Raw genomic sequence first — 16,052 nt, forward strand, 5'->3', positions numbered from 1 at the left:
GAAATTCCAATATTATCACAACAAGTGGTTACAAGTAAAGGAATCCCAAGTACCTTACCAACCTACAGTTGAACCCTTACCCCAATACCCAATTGGACTTGTTCTATAGTGACAATTTCTCCTTTCAATGCACGGCTCCCAAGTACGTGACTAACCAATTGCGCGAATTCCAGTACGCGACTTCAATCACTAACTAGAGAAGATTTGTTGGCTGCAAAGTTCTTCAATTCATCCACATGATGAATATCAAGAAGATACTTGGTTACAAAACCCTACGGTGCAAAGACACAGCAACTTCTTCACAAGAGAGATGAACTAGGGCAAGAACTTTGTCTCAAGTCACAATTTGCATGAACAAGGACTTTTCAATGCTTGTGCAACTTGCATACCTTTGACGGCCCTTAAAACAATCCTTTTATATGTCTAGGGTTAGGAGAAAAGAAGGCCTAAAGACACATCGACGGATTGGAATCAAAATAGAACTCAGAATCTGTTTTTCTTAAACCTTGACAGATAAAGGTATCGAGATGCTGTCGAGTAGCTGCTGAGCCACGGGGCTGGAACAACTCTTAAACCTCGACACATGCTAGCTGTCGAGCTTGAATGAACTTGCACATTAGCTTGTTTCTTGGAAAGACTTGATGACTTCAACACTTGATCTTGAAACACAGTTTCTTGAAGTATAAAACTCATCCTAATTCTACCCAATTACAAGTAAAGTGTGTTTTGTCAAAGGATTAGCCAACTACATAAATAATGAATGACGTATGTTCTAAACAGATGAAACACATATGTCCTAATAATCTCCCCCTTTGGCAATCCGTGACAAAACCATAACAAACAAATGAACATATGAGAGAAGTCATAAATCACTCTACTCATACTCACTTGTTGAATACAATAAAATCTATCCTAATACAAACTCTTGAAAAACTTTGCAAGAAGAGAGTTTATGATAAGTAGCCTTTGACAACCTGTATTTCTGAAACACTTTAAACAAATCTCATCAAGGCATCTCAGTGTGAAACAGAAATAATAGATTGCATACACATAGAGAATCATGTGTATAAAGAGAGAAAAGAAACAACACATGTAGAGATAGGTGAAAGAAACATACATCATCACATATATAACAAAAATAAGCACAATCTATGTAATAATGGTCACAAGACCTAGGTACAAGAAGAAAAATGTATCTAAAGTGGAGAAAAGAAAACAATACATAAAAGTAATCCTTATTACATCCCTCAACACTCCCCCTATAAAAAATGTCCTTATACAAGCTCTCTTCCTAAGTATGACTACTCTCAAAACCTAAAGATACTCTCCCTTTTTATCACGAGTGACAAAGGGTAGAGTGTCAAGTAGACATCTCATCGGTAGAGCTAGCATCTCCATCATCAGTATCCGAAGCATCATCATCATCATCATCATCAGCCACAGACTCAGAAGCCACAGAAGGTGGAGGAGGAGAACCCTCGGGAGCAAAACCACCCATGGTAGCCTGTCTCCGAGCAATGCGACCAACATGAACATTCACCTGATACAACTCAGTAGAGAGCATATCAAGGCGAGCATCCATGCGCTGAAGTTGTGCCATGATGTCTCCTAGTGACACATCGCTTGAAGAGGAAGAGGGAGCAGATGAGACACGTGCAGATCGAGATGGAGTGGAACGTGAGGAAGGAGCGGCTGAACTTATCTGTCGCGACCTAAGCTGTGTCTCACTACATTTTACGGTAGCGGCGTCTATGGCAACCATGACATGAAAAAGGTCGGAGACAGGAAAATGGATAGAAAAATGGCGTAGAATCCTCGTGATAGCAGAAGGAAAGATGAGCTTATCACGGATAGCCGTATCCTTATACACATCTATGATAGAAAAGATGAAATGTGAAGGAAAGTCAATGGTAACATCCTCAAGAAGAGACAACAGAAAACGAGCACGAGGCTCTGTGATAGAGTTGTAGTGAAAGAGAGGATGCAAGATAAAAGTCATCACCATGTTTAGGAAATGAGGACCTTTAGCAAAAGGTCAACATAACATAAACTGGTGCTCACCCCAATCAGAAGGGCGCTCACAAAAAGCAGAGATCATCTCATCTTTGGACACAGTCTGTAGATGCTCACAACCGGGGTAGTCAGGATGCGCAACCCACGGAACATGAAGCACATCGATACCAACTCCGGTGTGACAACTATGTGTATACCTCGAATGCGAGTAAGAAAGAGAGGTACTAAATAATCGAATCCATGCATATTAGAGTAAAACTCTTGGATCAGCACAGAAGGAAAAGTGATTGGGACGTCACACAGTGACTCCCATTCCCGTTTGTGAAAGACATCGGGAAGGTCAGTGTCGGCGAAGTCCGCCAGAACAACTTGGCGTTTCGAATGAACACCTCATTTAGAGAAGTTCTCCAAGAAGTCCTGATGGGCTTTCTCATCACGGAACCAAACAGAAAGGGGAATGGAGTCAGAAGATGAAGTGGCCCTAGAACGAAGAGGATTTTGGGTCGAAATAGACTTACGTTTTGGTGCCATAAACACTACTAACGCAAACAGAAAGAGAGGGGGGGGGAAAGAAAGAAACACTCAGAAAAGGTCCAACACAATTCAAATATAACAAGTATATTGAACAGATAGAACGTATGCATGGGGAATGCATGAACATGTGACATGCAATATGAAAAATATCATGGGCTTAGCCCAATCCAATCCTATTAGCACACAAACATTTTGAACACATTTAAATGCATGAGAAGATAGATAAAATGCTAATGTGATGCAATGTATGGGGTTTTTAAGATCAATTCTGCCAAACCCATCCCAAAAATTTTAACAAAAACTCAACAATTTTGAAAAACCCCAAAATTTAAAAAAAAAAACCAAAAAACCTAGGTTTCAAAACATGAAATGCATGAGAATGAGAAAGATTAGATGCTTACCAAGTGAAGAAAATCTTGAATAAGTGTGAGGAAACCTTGGGTAGAGGTTTGGAGTGAGAGAAAGAGGTTTGGGAGGTGAAGATATAGTGCTATCGAGAGAGAGATCGAGAGGAATATAGAATCGGATCGCACAGAATCTATAAATAGATCCTCAGTAAATCTCGACAGATGCAGGTGTCGAGAGGTGTCGAGACATCTGTCGAGGGAGGTGTCGAGAAAAACAACGTCGATAGATACAGTTATCGAGAAGGTGTCGAGGAACAAGACATGACACGAGAACAGATGCTCGATCGATCCACCAGGTGTTGAGAAGCTATCGAGAGGACAGGAGGTTTCTCGATCGATCCAGAAGGTGTCGAGAAGCTATCGAGATTGCGATAAGAAAAAACTGAGAAGCTTGACAAATAGCCAGGTGTCGAGGAGGTATTGAGGAGGTGTCGAGCCAACTTTTCAAGACAGTTTTTTAAGAAGGAAAAAACACAAACATGAATGAAATCACGCATGCAACTCAACCAATGATCCAATCAACATATTTGACTCTCAAAATCATCTCTCAACAACAATTTTAAGCACAAGGATCTCAAAATACACACTCACACAGTAAACAAGTCTAACCGATTTTATATTTTAAAAACAAGTCAAGACAATTTAGTGAGCATACATCAACACATGTAAACCTTGTGATGACCAAATCACATTGTACCTGTACATGTATAAAAAATAGCAAAGAATTTTGCGTGTTGTGTGTGAAAAACATCGCAAGATTGCACAAGTGTCTCAATGTTATGACGATTTAAGATATGAGAAATCATTTTAACTCACACATAATCATAACTATTTGATGGGGACTATCACCCTTGAGGTACATCCTATAACTCCTACATCTCCTAGAAAACACGCTTGCAATCATATTTAAAGCATTTTTGATCTTTTTGCTTTTATTTTCTTTGCATATTTTCTTTTGATTAAGCAAACCATGCATGGGTATATAAAAGAGTGAAAAGAAATACCCAATTATGTTAAGCTTTTGACATTGCACTTTGGCTATGCTAAAGCATACAGATGTCATATCATGATTGGCGAGTAATAGTGGTGAGATGGTTATTTATGCCTTTATCTTATGATTTTTTTAGTCCTACCCATCAAAAAGAGTGATACGAGTGTTAAGTATAAGATCACTTAAACTTACTCATCACAAAAAAAGAGTCACAAAGCTCACTTGCTTAGTTGTGCATAGAGAAGCTCATCTAAGCTACAAGAGAACAAAGTTTAGAAAACTTTGATTCAATGGCCATTTTAAGGTTCACAAGAACCGATGTACACAACACACACTGTTTTTGTATTTTTCTGATTTTTCAAAAAAAAAATTTATCTGAAAAGCAAAATAAATCAAAAACTGAAAATAAGCAAACAAAAACATGTTAAACAAAGCAATTCAAAGCATAAGCTAGATGCAAATACATGAGGAGGAGGGAGAGAGAAAAAAGATTAATCTATGGAGATGACACTGATGTTTTGACAAAGGAATTCAAAACGTTTACTATCCAGAGGTTTGGTAAACAAATTAGCCTTCTGGTCATCAGTGTGAATAAACTTAAGGGTGAGAGTACCATCTTCAACAAGCTCCCGAATGAAGTGATGTCGAATCTCTATATGTTTAGTTCGCGAATGTTGAATTGGATTTTTAGAGATGTTGATAGCACTGGTATTGTCACAGTAGATGGTAAGGTGCTCTTGACAAATACCATAATCATGGAGGAGTTTTTGCATCCATAGGAGTTGGGTGCAACAGCTACTAGCAGCAATGTACTCAGCTTCAGCAGTGGATAAAGAGATGGAGGTTTGCTTTTTGCTCATCCAGGAGACAAGATTATTATCCACATAAAAACAACCCCCGATGTACTTTTTCTATCATCAGCATTCCCAGCCTAATTAGCGACAGAATATCTAGCTAAGACATCATTTGTGTCCTTGCTGTACCAAACACCAAAGTTGGCAGTAGTTTTGACATACTTTATGATTCTTTTCAAAGCAATCATATGTGACTCTTTGGGATTGGCCTGATATCTAGCACACACTCCCATACTGTAACTGATGTCAAGTCTACTAGCAGTAAGGTAAAGAAGACTACCTATCATGCTTCTATAAAGAGAAGAGTCTACACTTTTACCTAACATGTCAACAATGAGTTTAACATTTGGGCTCATAGGGGTTCTAACAGAACTAGCAGATTCGAGACTAAACTTTTTCACAAGATTCTTAGCATATTTAGATTGAGAGATGAATATACCTGAATCATGTTGACGAATCTGCAATCCAAGGAAGTGAGATAGCTCTCCAATCATGCTCATCTCAAACTCTGCTTGCATAAGTTTTGAGAAGTCATGAGCAAGTTCATCCTTAGTTGATTCAAAGATGATGTCATCAATAAAGACTTGAGCAACTATCAGCTTGCCATCTTCCCTCTTGATGAAGAGAGTCTGATCAGCCTTTCCTCTTCTGAACCTATGTGACACCAAGTATTGGGTTAACCGATCATACCAAGCTCTAGGTGCTTGCTTCAATCCATACAGTGCCTTCTTAAGGTACAACATATGATCGGGAAAGTGTGGATCAATGAATCCTTTTGGTTGAGCCACATAGACATCTTCTTTGAGAAGTCCATTTAAGAAAGCAGTCTTCACATCCATCTGATAAAGCTTGAACTTTAAGTGACAGGCTAAGGCAAGGAGAATTTTGATGGACTCCATGCGAGCAACTGGGGCAAACGTTTCATCATAGTCTATTCCTTCCATTTGAGAATATCCTTGAGCTACTAGTCGAGCCTTGTTGCGAATCACATTGCCCTCCTCATCAGTCTTATTGCGGAATATCCACTTTGTGCCAATAACATGCTCACCCTCCGGTTTAGGAACTAAGGTCTAGAAATCATTCCTCTGAAACTGAAGTAGTTCATTATGCATTGCTTCAACCCAACTTTCATCCTGAAGAGCTTCCTCAACTTTAGTGGGTTCAACCTGTGACAAATGACGAGAGTAAGACACAAAGTTAGCAACGCATTTATCAACTGTACGTTTTCTTAATGTGAGTTCATTCATGTTTCCCACAATAACTTCTAGAGGATGATATAATTTGGTCTTAGAGGAAGGTCCTTTTTCATTATGAGATTCAGAATCTGGTGAAGTAGGCATATCTACTAACTCTTCCACAACACTTGGAGTACTAGGAGTACTAGGAGATGTGGGCTCATGTTCAAAGAGTTCTTGAACTTCCTTAGTTTCAGGAGGAAGAATTTCTTTAGGAAGTTCCTCATTAACTTTCTTAGAAAAGGAATCTGAAGACTCATCAATAACAACATTCACCGTTTCCATAACCTTCATAGTTCTTTTGTTATACACTCGATAAGCCTTACTTGTAGAAGAGTACCCCAGAAATATCCCTTCATCGCTTTTGGAATCAAACTTTCCCACATTCTCTCTATCCTTTAGGATGAAACAGGTACTTCCAAAGATTCTGAAATATTTCACATTTTGGCTTTCTTCCTTTCCATAACTCATATGGAGTCTTCTTGACCATATGACATGCAGTGTTAATGGCTTCTCCCGACAAATTTTTGACCACATCCTTACTATGCAACATGGCTCTTACCATCTCCTGAATAACCCTGTTCTTCCTTTCTACTACACCATTCTGCTGAGGAGTAATAGGAGCCGAGAATTCTTGAGATATACCTGATCTTGTACAGATTGACTCCATATATGAGTTCTCGAATTCTTTACCATGGTCACTTCGAATTCGGTCAATTTTCAGACTCTTTTCATTCTGCAGTCTTGTGCACAAAGTTTCAATGTGCTCAGGAGCATCAGACTTGGATCGTAGAAGAATAACCCAAGTATATCTAGTGAAGTCATCTACCACAACCAAGATGTATCTCTTACCTCCAAGAGACTCGGTTCTAGTTGGACCCATAAGATCCAAATGTAGTAGCTCCAATGGTCTCGATGTAGCTGATGTTTGAGTACCCGGATGCTTAGCCTTTGTCTGTTTCCCAAGCTGACATGGTCCACACACCATATTGCTCATTATACTTAGCTTAGGTATCCCTAAAACTGATTCATGCTTAGATACAATAGAAATATGCTTGTAACTTACATGTCCCATTTGTTGATGCCATAGATCTTTGTTTGGCAATCGAATGCTATTGCACACAATATCAGCATCAGAAACTAATCCATAGCAGTTTTCTAGAGTGCGACCCCACTTATGAGTTTCTTTCCGGACTCATCCATGAAAAGACACTTTCCTTTGGAGAATAGCACCATGAAGTCTTAATCACATATCTGACTTATGCTCAGCAGGTTCACCCTCAAGCCTTCCACATAGAGAACATTTGCAATATCCAGTAGACCAGGTAGAGAGATAATTCCTTTCCCTTTTATCTGTGATTTGCTTCCATCACCAAAAGTGACATTGCCATCTTTCTTAGACTCGAAGACCTTGAAGAGAGATCGGTCTCCAGTCATGTGTCTTGAGCAACCGCTGTCAAGGTACGATAAGCATGTGTCCATAACTTTAAATGCGGATTTCATCATAAAACACACTTCGTGCTTAGATGACAGATCAGTGGGAATGGTATTTTCTCTTATCTGCCCTTTTTGAGCAAGGCATCTAATTTTCACTCTTTTCAGACAGACTCTTTTGCACATTTTCATTCTGAGAAAATCTAGTTTCTTCTTGTTCAAACTGAGATCTTTACCAATAGTCACGATAAGAGAGTTCAAATCACTTTTAGACTTGTATTTTCTGAGACACCTAAACAAATAGAGATTAGAAAAACAAGATGTATTTGAAAACAGTGATCTCTTCAAGCCGGTTACAACCATGACAACAGAGGTCAATGGATCACACATAAAGATTAACCCTAATCAGAGTGTGCCTGCTCTGATACCACTTGATAGGCCAAAAACGTATTGACCCCTTGTGATGAATTAAGTTGATTAATTAGCCAAGTTATTAATTAATCAAATTAACATGCAAAGCTTGGTAGCACAAACAAATCACCAATTAAACTAAGTATGCAGCGGAAAATAAATGACACGGTAATTTGTTTACGAATGGGGAAAACCTACACGGCAAAAATTCCACCGGGTGATTTTAAGGTCACCACTCCCAAAATTTCACTGTTATCACAACAAGCAGTTATAAGTAAAAGAATCCCAAGTACCTTACTAACCTACAATTGAACCCTTACCCCAATACCCAATTAGACTTGTTCTATAGTGACAATTTCTCCTTTCAATGCACGGCTCCCAAGTACGTGACTAACCAATTGCGTGGATCCCAGTACGCGACTCTAATCACCAACTAGAGAAGATTTGTTCGCTGCAAAGTTCTTCAATTCATCCATACGATGAAGATCAAGAAGATGCTTGGTTACAAAACCCTACGATGCAAAGACACATCAACTTCTTCACTAGAGAGATGAACTAGGGCAAGAACTTTGTCTCAAGTCAAAATTTGCATGAACAAGGATTTTTCAATGCTTGTGCAACTTGCATACCTTTGATGGCCCTTAAAAAGGCCCAAAGACACATCCACAGATTGGAATCAAAACAGAACTCAGAATCTGTTTTTCTTAAACCTTGATAGATAGAGGTATCGAGATGCTGTCGAGCAGCTATCGAGCCACGAGGCTGGAAAAGCTCTTAAGCCTCGACACATGCTAGCTCTTAAGCCTCGACACATGCTAGCTGTCGAGCTTTAATGAACTTGCACTAATTAGCTTGTTTCTTAGACAGACTTGATGACTTCAACACTTGATTTTGAAACACAGTTTCTTGAAGTATAAAACTCATCCTAATTCTACCCAATTACAAGTAAAGTGCGTTTTGTCAAAAGATTAGCCGATTACATAAATAATGAATGACATATGTTCTAAACAGATGAAACACATATGTCCTAACAGTACTCTATGTTGATGGTGCTTTTCTGTTTGTCTCCCCCTCTCTCTCTCTCTCTCTCGGATAGTCTACGCATGGCACCCAAGCATAAAACTACTCCGTCCCAGAACCCTCTTCTTTCCGGGGCATCATGTTCTAATCCTACTCCTCTTCATGTTAGGTTCCGTGATGAGAATGCCCGTTTGGACTTCTAGCAAAACTTCCCCAAATGTGGCATTCATTCGGAATGCCGTGTGATTTTATCAGATTTTTTCGATACTACTCTACCTACTGTCATTCACAGTTGGGGTTAGGAATCTCTATGTGAGATACCTGTGAGTTGTCCCTCTGTGATCATACAAGATTTTAGTCCAATATGCACGGTTTTGATTCTTCTGTGCCTCGGTTTATTACTCATGTTCAAGGTACACGTATAGTAGTCACTCTGGAGCTTATCTCCAATGTGCTACATGTTCTGAGGGTATCTCATCTTGATTACCTCGGATGTCTATGTCTGAGGACTATGTTCAAAGAAGAACTCCTGTCTCTCTTTTGTGAGACACCTTCTTCGTGTGGTGATCGTCAAAACACCGCATGCTCAGGCTTTGCAAAAGGTCTGAGGTTCCTGAATATGGTGATGACATTTGTTCTTTATCCCTTGTCTCACTATAACTCCATTACCGAGCCTCGCACTCACGTTTTGCTTTTCCTCATTGAGGACCTTATTATTGACTTCCCTTCTCACTTCATTTTCTCCCTTATGGATGTCTATAGGGATACGACGACCCGTGATAAGCTTATTTTTACTTCTGCTATCACGAGGATCATTGACCATGCCTCTATCTCTTATCCTGAGTCTACTCATTTCACCATTATGGGTGTCATCAATGTGGCGTTTGTTCGACGGAGTGAGGCCTAACTTTGACCGAAGCGGCCATGGACTGAGACAGTGACTCCTTCAGCCCATTCCACTCCATCCACCTCCTTTCCTTCTTATTCTTCTTCTTCTTCTTCTTCTTCTGCGGGTGGTGTGACGCTTGAGGTCTTCATGGCATAGATTGAGTGCATAAATGCTCGCCTTGATACACTCACTACTGAGTTGTATTAGGTGAACACCTGTGTTAGTCGTATTGCACGATGACAGGCTCGCATGAGTGGCTTCACCGCGTCTCCATCTCCCTCTCCATCTCCATAGGCTTCAGAGGACGAGGACGATGATGATGGCTCCGGTGATAATGATGATGATGAGGATGAAAATGCTAGCTCTTCCGGTGATATGACCACTTCTCAGTGACTTGCCCTTTGTCATTCGTGACAAAAAGTGGGAGTAATTTTGGGTTGAGAGTAGTTATGTACTTAGGGGGAGAGTTTGCATAGGACTTTGATAGGGGGAGTGTTTGATCTTTTTGAGGGATGTAGTGAGGATTTATGTATCTTTTCTTTTCTTTCTTTCTAGATACATTATCTTGATTTTGTTTGATTTTGATTTTGTTATTCATCAAGTGCTCATTTGAGTATTTACGTTTGTTTCCTAAATTAAAAAAAAAATCTTAATTATTTGGAAAATAATTTGTGACTATATGGTGGCTCATATGACAAACATGGCCCACCTTGATATTTGTACAATTTTCAATAGTGAATTGCGTTAGGGACCATTTTTTGTGGATCAATATATTTGGCATGAAAACACAAATGATCCTTATGTTTTGGAGACCATAACGTTTTTACAATAAATTACGGGGATAAATGTGTTGCATGTAAGTTTGCAATTATTTCATCAAGTTTATTGTTACATATGAGATTTGGATCATTGATGTGAGTAATTTATTTAAGTGCATTATGGGTTTCATTGCACTTATCATGTATTGAAATATTATTTCATTTCATTTTTGAGTGCATACTGTGACGATCAACATTAGGATTGGTTGATCTTTATGATGCCATATGAAGTAATGAATATCAAACTGACTTGGGAGTGGCCATAGCATCTTAAGCCATGATGATAATTACATCAAGAAATTTTTACAAGACTTCATTAGAAATAAGGCATCTAAGTGGCAATTAATTTATGAAGATAATGCCTTGGCCCCATAGGGAGGTTATTATTTTTATAAATCAATTGGAATAAGATGGTGAATTGGGCATGGAGGATATAATTTTCTTAGGCCCATAGGTATGGAAAATTTTATTCTTATTGTTTATATTTACTAGTCTTATTAACAAATTGTTATAGTAAACTCATGTGTGATGCACCTCTACCCATAGGAAAGTTAGAATTTACTACTAAATTGACATTGGTTAATTTAGAATTATAGTTTAAATTTTATAGCATCAAAGTTTATTTTTTTGGGAGTTTGTGGATCTATGTTTTGTTACTCATGTGTGTGAACCACCCATCTTATTCAATAAAATATATGTCAAATGAGAAACTGAGTATTGAGGGCAAGAGTAATCTAATTGCTCAAGAGTAAGAGCTTGGAAATTTATTCCTATAATGTTTAAAATTTTTGTGAAAGTTATTAATATTAATTTACAATATCCATGAAGGTTTGACTCCCAATAAAAGTTATACTTTACAAAAGTTAGGCATATAGATATCCCACTAATGTTATATAAAGGTTCACCATCGTTGTTGCCTCATTTGGCTATATTGGACAAATTGTTGATCAGTGTATGTACCTTAAGGTAAGTGGAAGTAAATGTATTTTTTTATGCCTAAATATGAATGGCATACTACTTGGAAGTAGTGATTTGGTTTTTTCATGTAAGACATCTTGTATGCTATGAAGTTGTAACACAAGCATTATGGATAGGTCTTAAGGTTGTCGATTTTATAATGAAACCTTTAAACATTTTTTAAAGGTAACTTGGCTATAATTTCTTCTCTAAGGATAATGATTGTGAAAGCTGAAATAAACATATCGACATAAATTAACTCAGTCTCAGAGAGAATTTTAAGAAACTAATAGTGTCTGTTTGTGGACACCCCATTTTACAACTTGCATTTAATCAACTGGTAGATCTTCAGATTTGTGATACAAAACAAATCTTGATGCTCTAACGATCATAATGGTATGTCATGGGCTTTGATCGGACCACCTGATCAAAAGTTATCATACAATCAATTTTTAATGATCATGGCTCACCTATATGATGGGCCTAATCACATCTTATCTTAAACACTTAATTTTGATTGGTTCCAACAAGAATTAATTTAAAATTAATTAAGTGTGAATTTTGATTGGATTTCATTTTATTTATTTAAATAAATTTTTTTTTTCTTTATGGCATCTTATCTGCTCTTTTGAAAAACAATTTGGAGAGAGAAAGATATGATCCATGAAAAATTAAAACAAAAAATGCTCAAAAAACGTTATTATCCTCAACAGAAACTTGAATCGCATTTTTGGCTTAGAAAACGTCGAAATTTGATTTTTTCTATTTCTGGAAAAGTTGTCGAGAATTTAATTTCCTTTCACAAAACACCAATCCTGAATCAATTGGAATTTTGATAAAAAGTTATGGCCAAAATGCGAAACAGGTGCAAAAGATAATACAAATTCAGCATCATCTTCAATTTTCTTTCAAAATTTCAAATGAGGATCAACACCTAATCTGATCAAGCTTATCTAATAGACTTATTCCTTTCCTTAGCTTCAGAAGAAAGTTTTTGAAAAAGAATTGGATAGGAAAACAGATACATTCTTTGAAAATTTTCAAAAAACAGAAAAATGCTCAAAAAACGTTACTATTTTTAGCGGCAACTTAAATCGCAATTTTAGCCTGGAAAAAGTTGAAAATTGGTCTTCTCTATTTCTGGAAAAGTTGTAGATAATTTAATTTTCTTTCAGAAAAAACTAATTTTGAATCAATTGGAATTTTGAACAAAAAGTTACAGCTAAAATACAAAACAGGTACAGAAGATAACACAAGTTCAGCAACATCTTCAACTTCTTTTCAAAATTCAAATGGGGATCAACACCAAATCTATTCCACCTCATTTAAACAGGTTTATATCCTCCATTAGCTTCAGAAGAAAGCTAATATCTTAACTTTAAAGCTAAGCCATCCCTTCCCCTATAAATAGAGAAGACCTCTTCCATTTTCTAGACCCCGAATTCCCTCTGAAGAGCTAGTAAGAAAGCAAAAAAGAAAAGCTGTTGTGCAACCATTGTTCTTACTTTGGTTGTAGTTGAGTACTTCCTTGCTTACTCCCTAGCTCTTTAAGTGATCACTTCCCCCTTTTAATTTATGTTCTATGTTGGTAAGTAGTTAATTATGTTCTTTACTTTCTATACATGCTTGAATAAATGTTTAACAAATCATTATTTGTTTCTTTCATCATATGCTTAACATGCCCATATGTCTCATTGATATTCCTTTTAAATGCTTAGATGAAAACTTCTAGGCTAATACACAAATGTCCACTTGAATGCTTAGATGAACACTTCTAGGTTAAAACACAACTTTCTCTTAAATACTTAGATGAACATGTCTAGGCAATTGTTTTACTTTGTTAAATGCTTGAACAAACATGTCTAAGTATTTTGATTTTCTCTAGATGAACATGTCTAAGGGATTTTCCTTTACTTCTTTTCATAATTGCTTGGATGATCAAATATGTTTAAATGTTTTTTTTTCTCTTTGCAAATATGTTGATGACAAATAACATGACAACTTTGTTTTTTTCTTTTTTACATGCTTAGATGAACATGTCTAGGCTAGGAATTCTTTGTTTACATTGATTTCTTGGATGAACATGCCATTACCTTCAAAACACATATTTGCTTACAATTCTTGCAAAATAACATGTTTGTATGACATATTGTTTGTATTTGTTTGACATAACATGATGTTGGCCACCTTAACCTAGGAGACCGGTTTTACCAAGTGAGATGGGTGCTTAATCCCTTCCCATCTCGTAAATTAGCCTCCGAACCAAGATCAAGGGTTCTAGATCATTATTTTGTATATGCAATTTTACATTTCTTAGAATGTAACTAGGAAATAAAGCAATGTAATTTATTTTTCTTAGATTGTATCTAGGACAAAAAGCATTGTAATTTTTTTGTTACACAATTAATGTAAATTGTCATAAATATTAATACAACATAAGCATTTTTATTAAAGGTTTTTTTATTTTTCCATTTAAATTAAATAAATGGCGACTCCATGTAAAACCCTAGATCTAAGGGGGAGTACATTTTACAGTGAATTCGTTCATTTTGAGCATCCCGATCCCACCCATTCACATGGGTTAGGCCCAGTTTAAAAAAAATTGGCGGGCGCAGTCACTCACAGTGGCGACTCCACTGGGGATGTTGAAGGCTAGACTCCAATTTAGATTTTGGTGGCCAACCATGTCATTTGATTGTTTATTGCTTTTAATAATATGTCATATTTGCTTGCCATAGCATCATTTGCATGATTGGAATTGTGATATGAATTATGTATGTTGCCCGGAAACCACAGTAATTGTAGCCATGGATCGCAGTCCTCCTGGATTCATGTACCCAATGGTGAACCTACGACCCCTTCGCTTAAGACTTGCTTGATCTTTCTTGCATTTCGTAAAGGACAAACTCTACTATTTGGACCAACGCGGCATTCGTACGTCACAAGTTGGGAGGTACAACGTTCTAGCTTTTGGGGAACCTATTAGCTTACCTTTTACCTTCATGTAAGAAGCCATAGAACTAATCTTTAGGTCAATCCATAAAATACATTGAATCCCATGAATGTGTTTAGCCGTTGTTTGATCTATGATGTGCCTTAGTCCAATGCTTAGGCCCATCATAACTGTTTAAGATTTCTTAAAAAAAAATAAAAATCTAACTTTTGCATTTTGGTTGAGACCAAAGAATCTCAATTAGGGTTCAAGCCCACCAATTTCAAAGCATAACTAAAAGCTCAAGATCATCAAGCTTAAAGACATCAAGATTAAAGCCACCAGTCTTAAAGTGCAAGGCCCAAGCAAACATCAAAACCAAGGCTTCCAATTAAGAAATGGCCAACAACCAAGAAGATCGACACATGAATGATCATAGGGAATAACCGCCTCTCACCACTCAAGATTTACTCAACACTTTGGTAGCAGGTCAAGCCTAACTCCAAAAGGACATCCAAGCATTGATCCAACAGATGAGGATCAAGAACTCCCATGAATCCTCTAGGGCCCAAAATGATAATGGACCCAGAAATTCTAAAGAAAGCCATGACTTGGTGTTGACTAAAAATGAGAAGAAGATGGTTGAACGAATGGACCAAATGGAAAAGCTCCTAATGAGATCTAGAAGGGTTGAAGAAGCTATGGTTTTGTATTCACTTTCGCTCTTTCCTCAAGCAAGGGTCCCACCAAAGTTTAAGATGCCAACATTGGACAAGTTTGATGGCATGAGCTGCCCTAAATCTCATCTAAAAATGTACATAAGAGCATTGCAACCCTTAGGAGCTGATGAAGAGTTACTGGCCCAAATGTTTCAAAATACACTCACAAGAGCTGCGCTACGTTGGTTCTTAAATTTGGAGGGTTCTCGAACTCGGACTTGGGAAGATATGTGCCATGAATTTTACAAGAAATACAAGTACAATATTGAGGTGGACATCACTCGGCGAGACCTTGAGACAACCAAGAAAGATTCTAGTGAATCTTTTCATGCATTCATCACAAGGTGGAGGAAAAAAGCAGCCCAGATGACTGTTAGGCCCAATGAGGAAGAACAATTGAACATGATTGTGAAGAATCTCCTCTCGATCTACAACAAGTATCTATTTGCTCGATACTTTCCCAACTTCAAGACTCTAATTGCTACTGGAACCCAAATTGAAGATGCCATCAATAACGGTTGGATTATCCAAGATCTCATGGACCAACAAATCATTGTTGCACCGACATCTACCAATCAATCCAACTCTACTTCATGAGTTGCCATGCCATAATGGGTTTTTCAAGAACTTTTTTTTTTTTATTACAAACTTTGTTTGTTCCTTACTTGTTTCCATTTTTCTCTTATCTTAATTTCATTTCTTGTTTGATTCATTTTGTTATTCATGCTTTGTTTGATGCAAAAAAAAAAAAAAATTAAAGAAAACTTTGGACTAGGAGCATTGGGATCTTTAGTGACATTTCCGACTCCCTTCAAAGCCCAATTGAGAATGGTTTCCC

At 37.4% G+C, this 16,052-nt stretch overlaps 1 protein-coding gene across 1 annotated transcript; it reads left to right on the forward strand.

The window, feature by feature from the left end:
• The first annotated feature begins 15,028 nt into the window (after nucleotides 1-15,028).
• Nucleotides 15,029-15,811, forward strand: LOC142616513 (uncharacterized). The gene has a single exon (XM_075789368.1). It carries the CDS (start codon nucleotides 15,029-15,031, stop codon nucleotides 15,809-15,811), a length of 783 nt encoding a protein of 260 aa, XP_075645483.1.
• The last annotated feature ends 241 nt before the right edge of the window (nucleotides 15,812-16,052 follow it).

Source organism: Castanea sativa, chromosome 1 (genome assembly GCF_040712315.1).
Source record: "Castanea sativa cultivar Marrone di Chiusa Pesio chromosome 1, ASM4071231v1".
NCBI classification, from domain to species: Eukaryota; Viridiplantae; Streptophyta; class Magnoliopsida; order Fagales; family Fagaceae; genus Castanea; species Castanea sativa.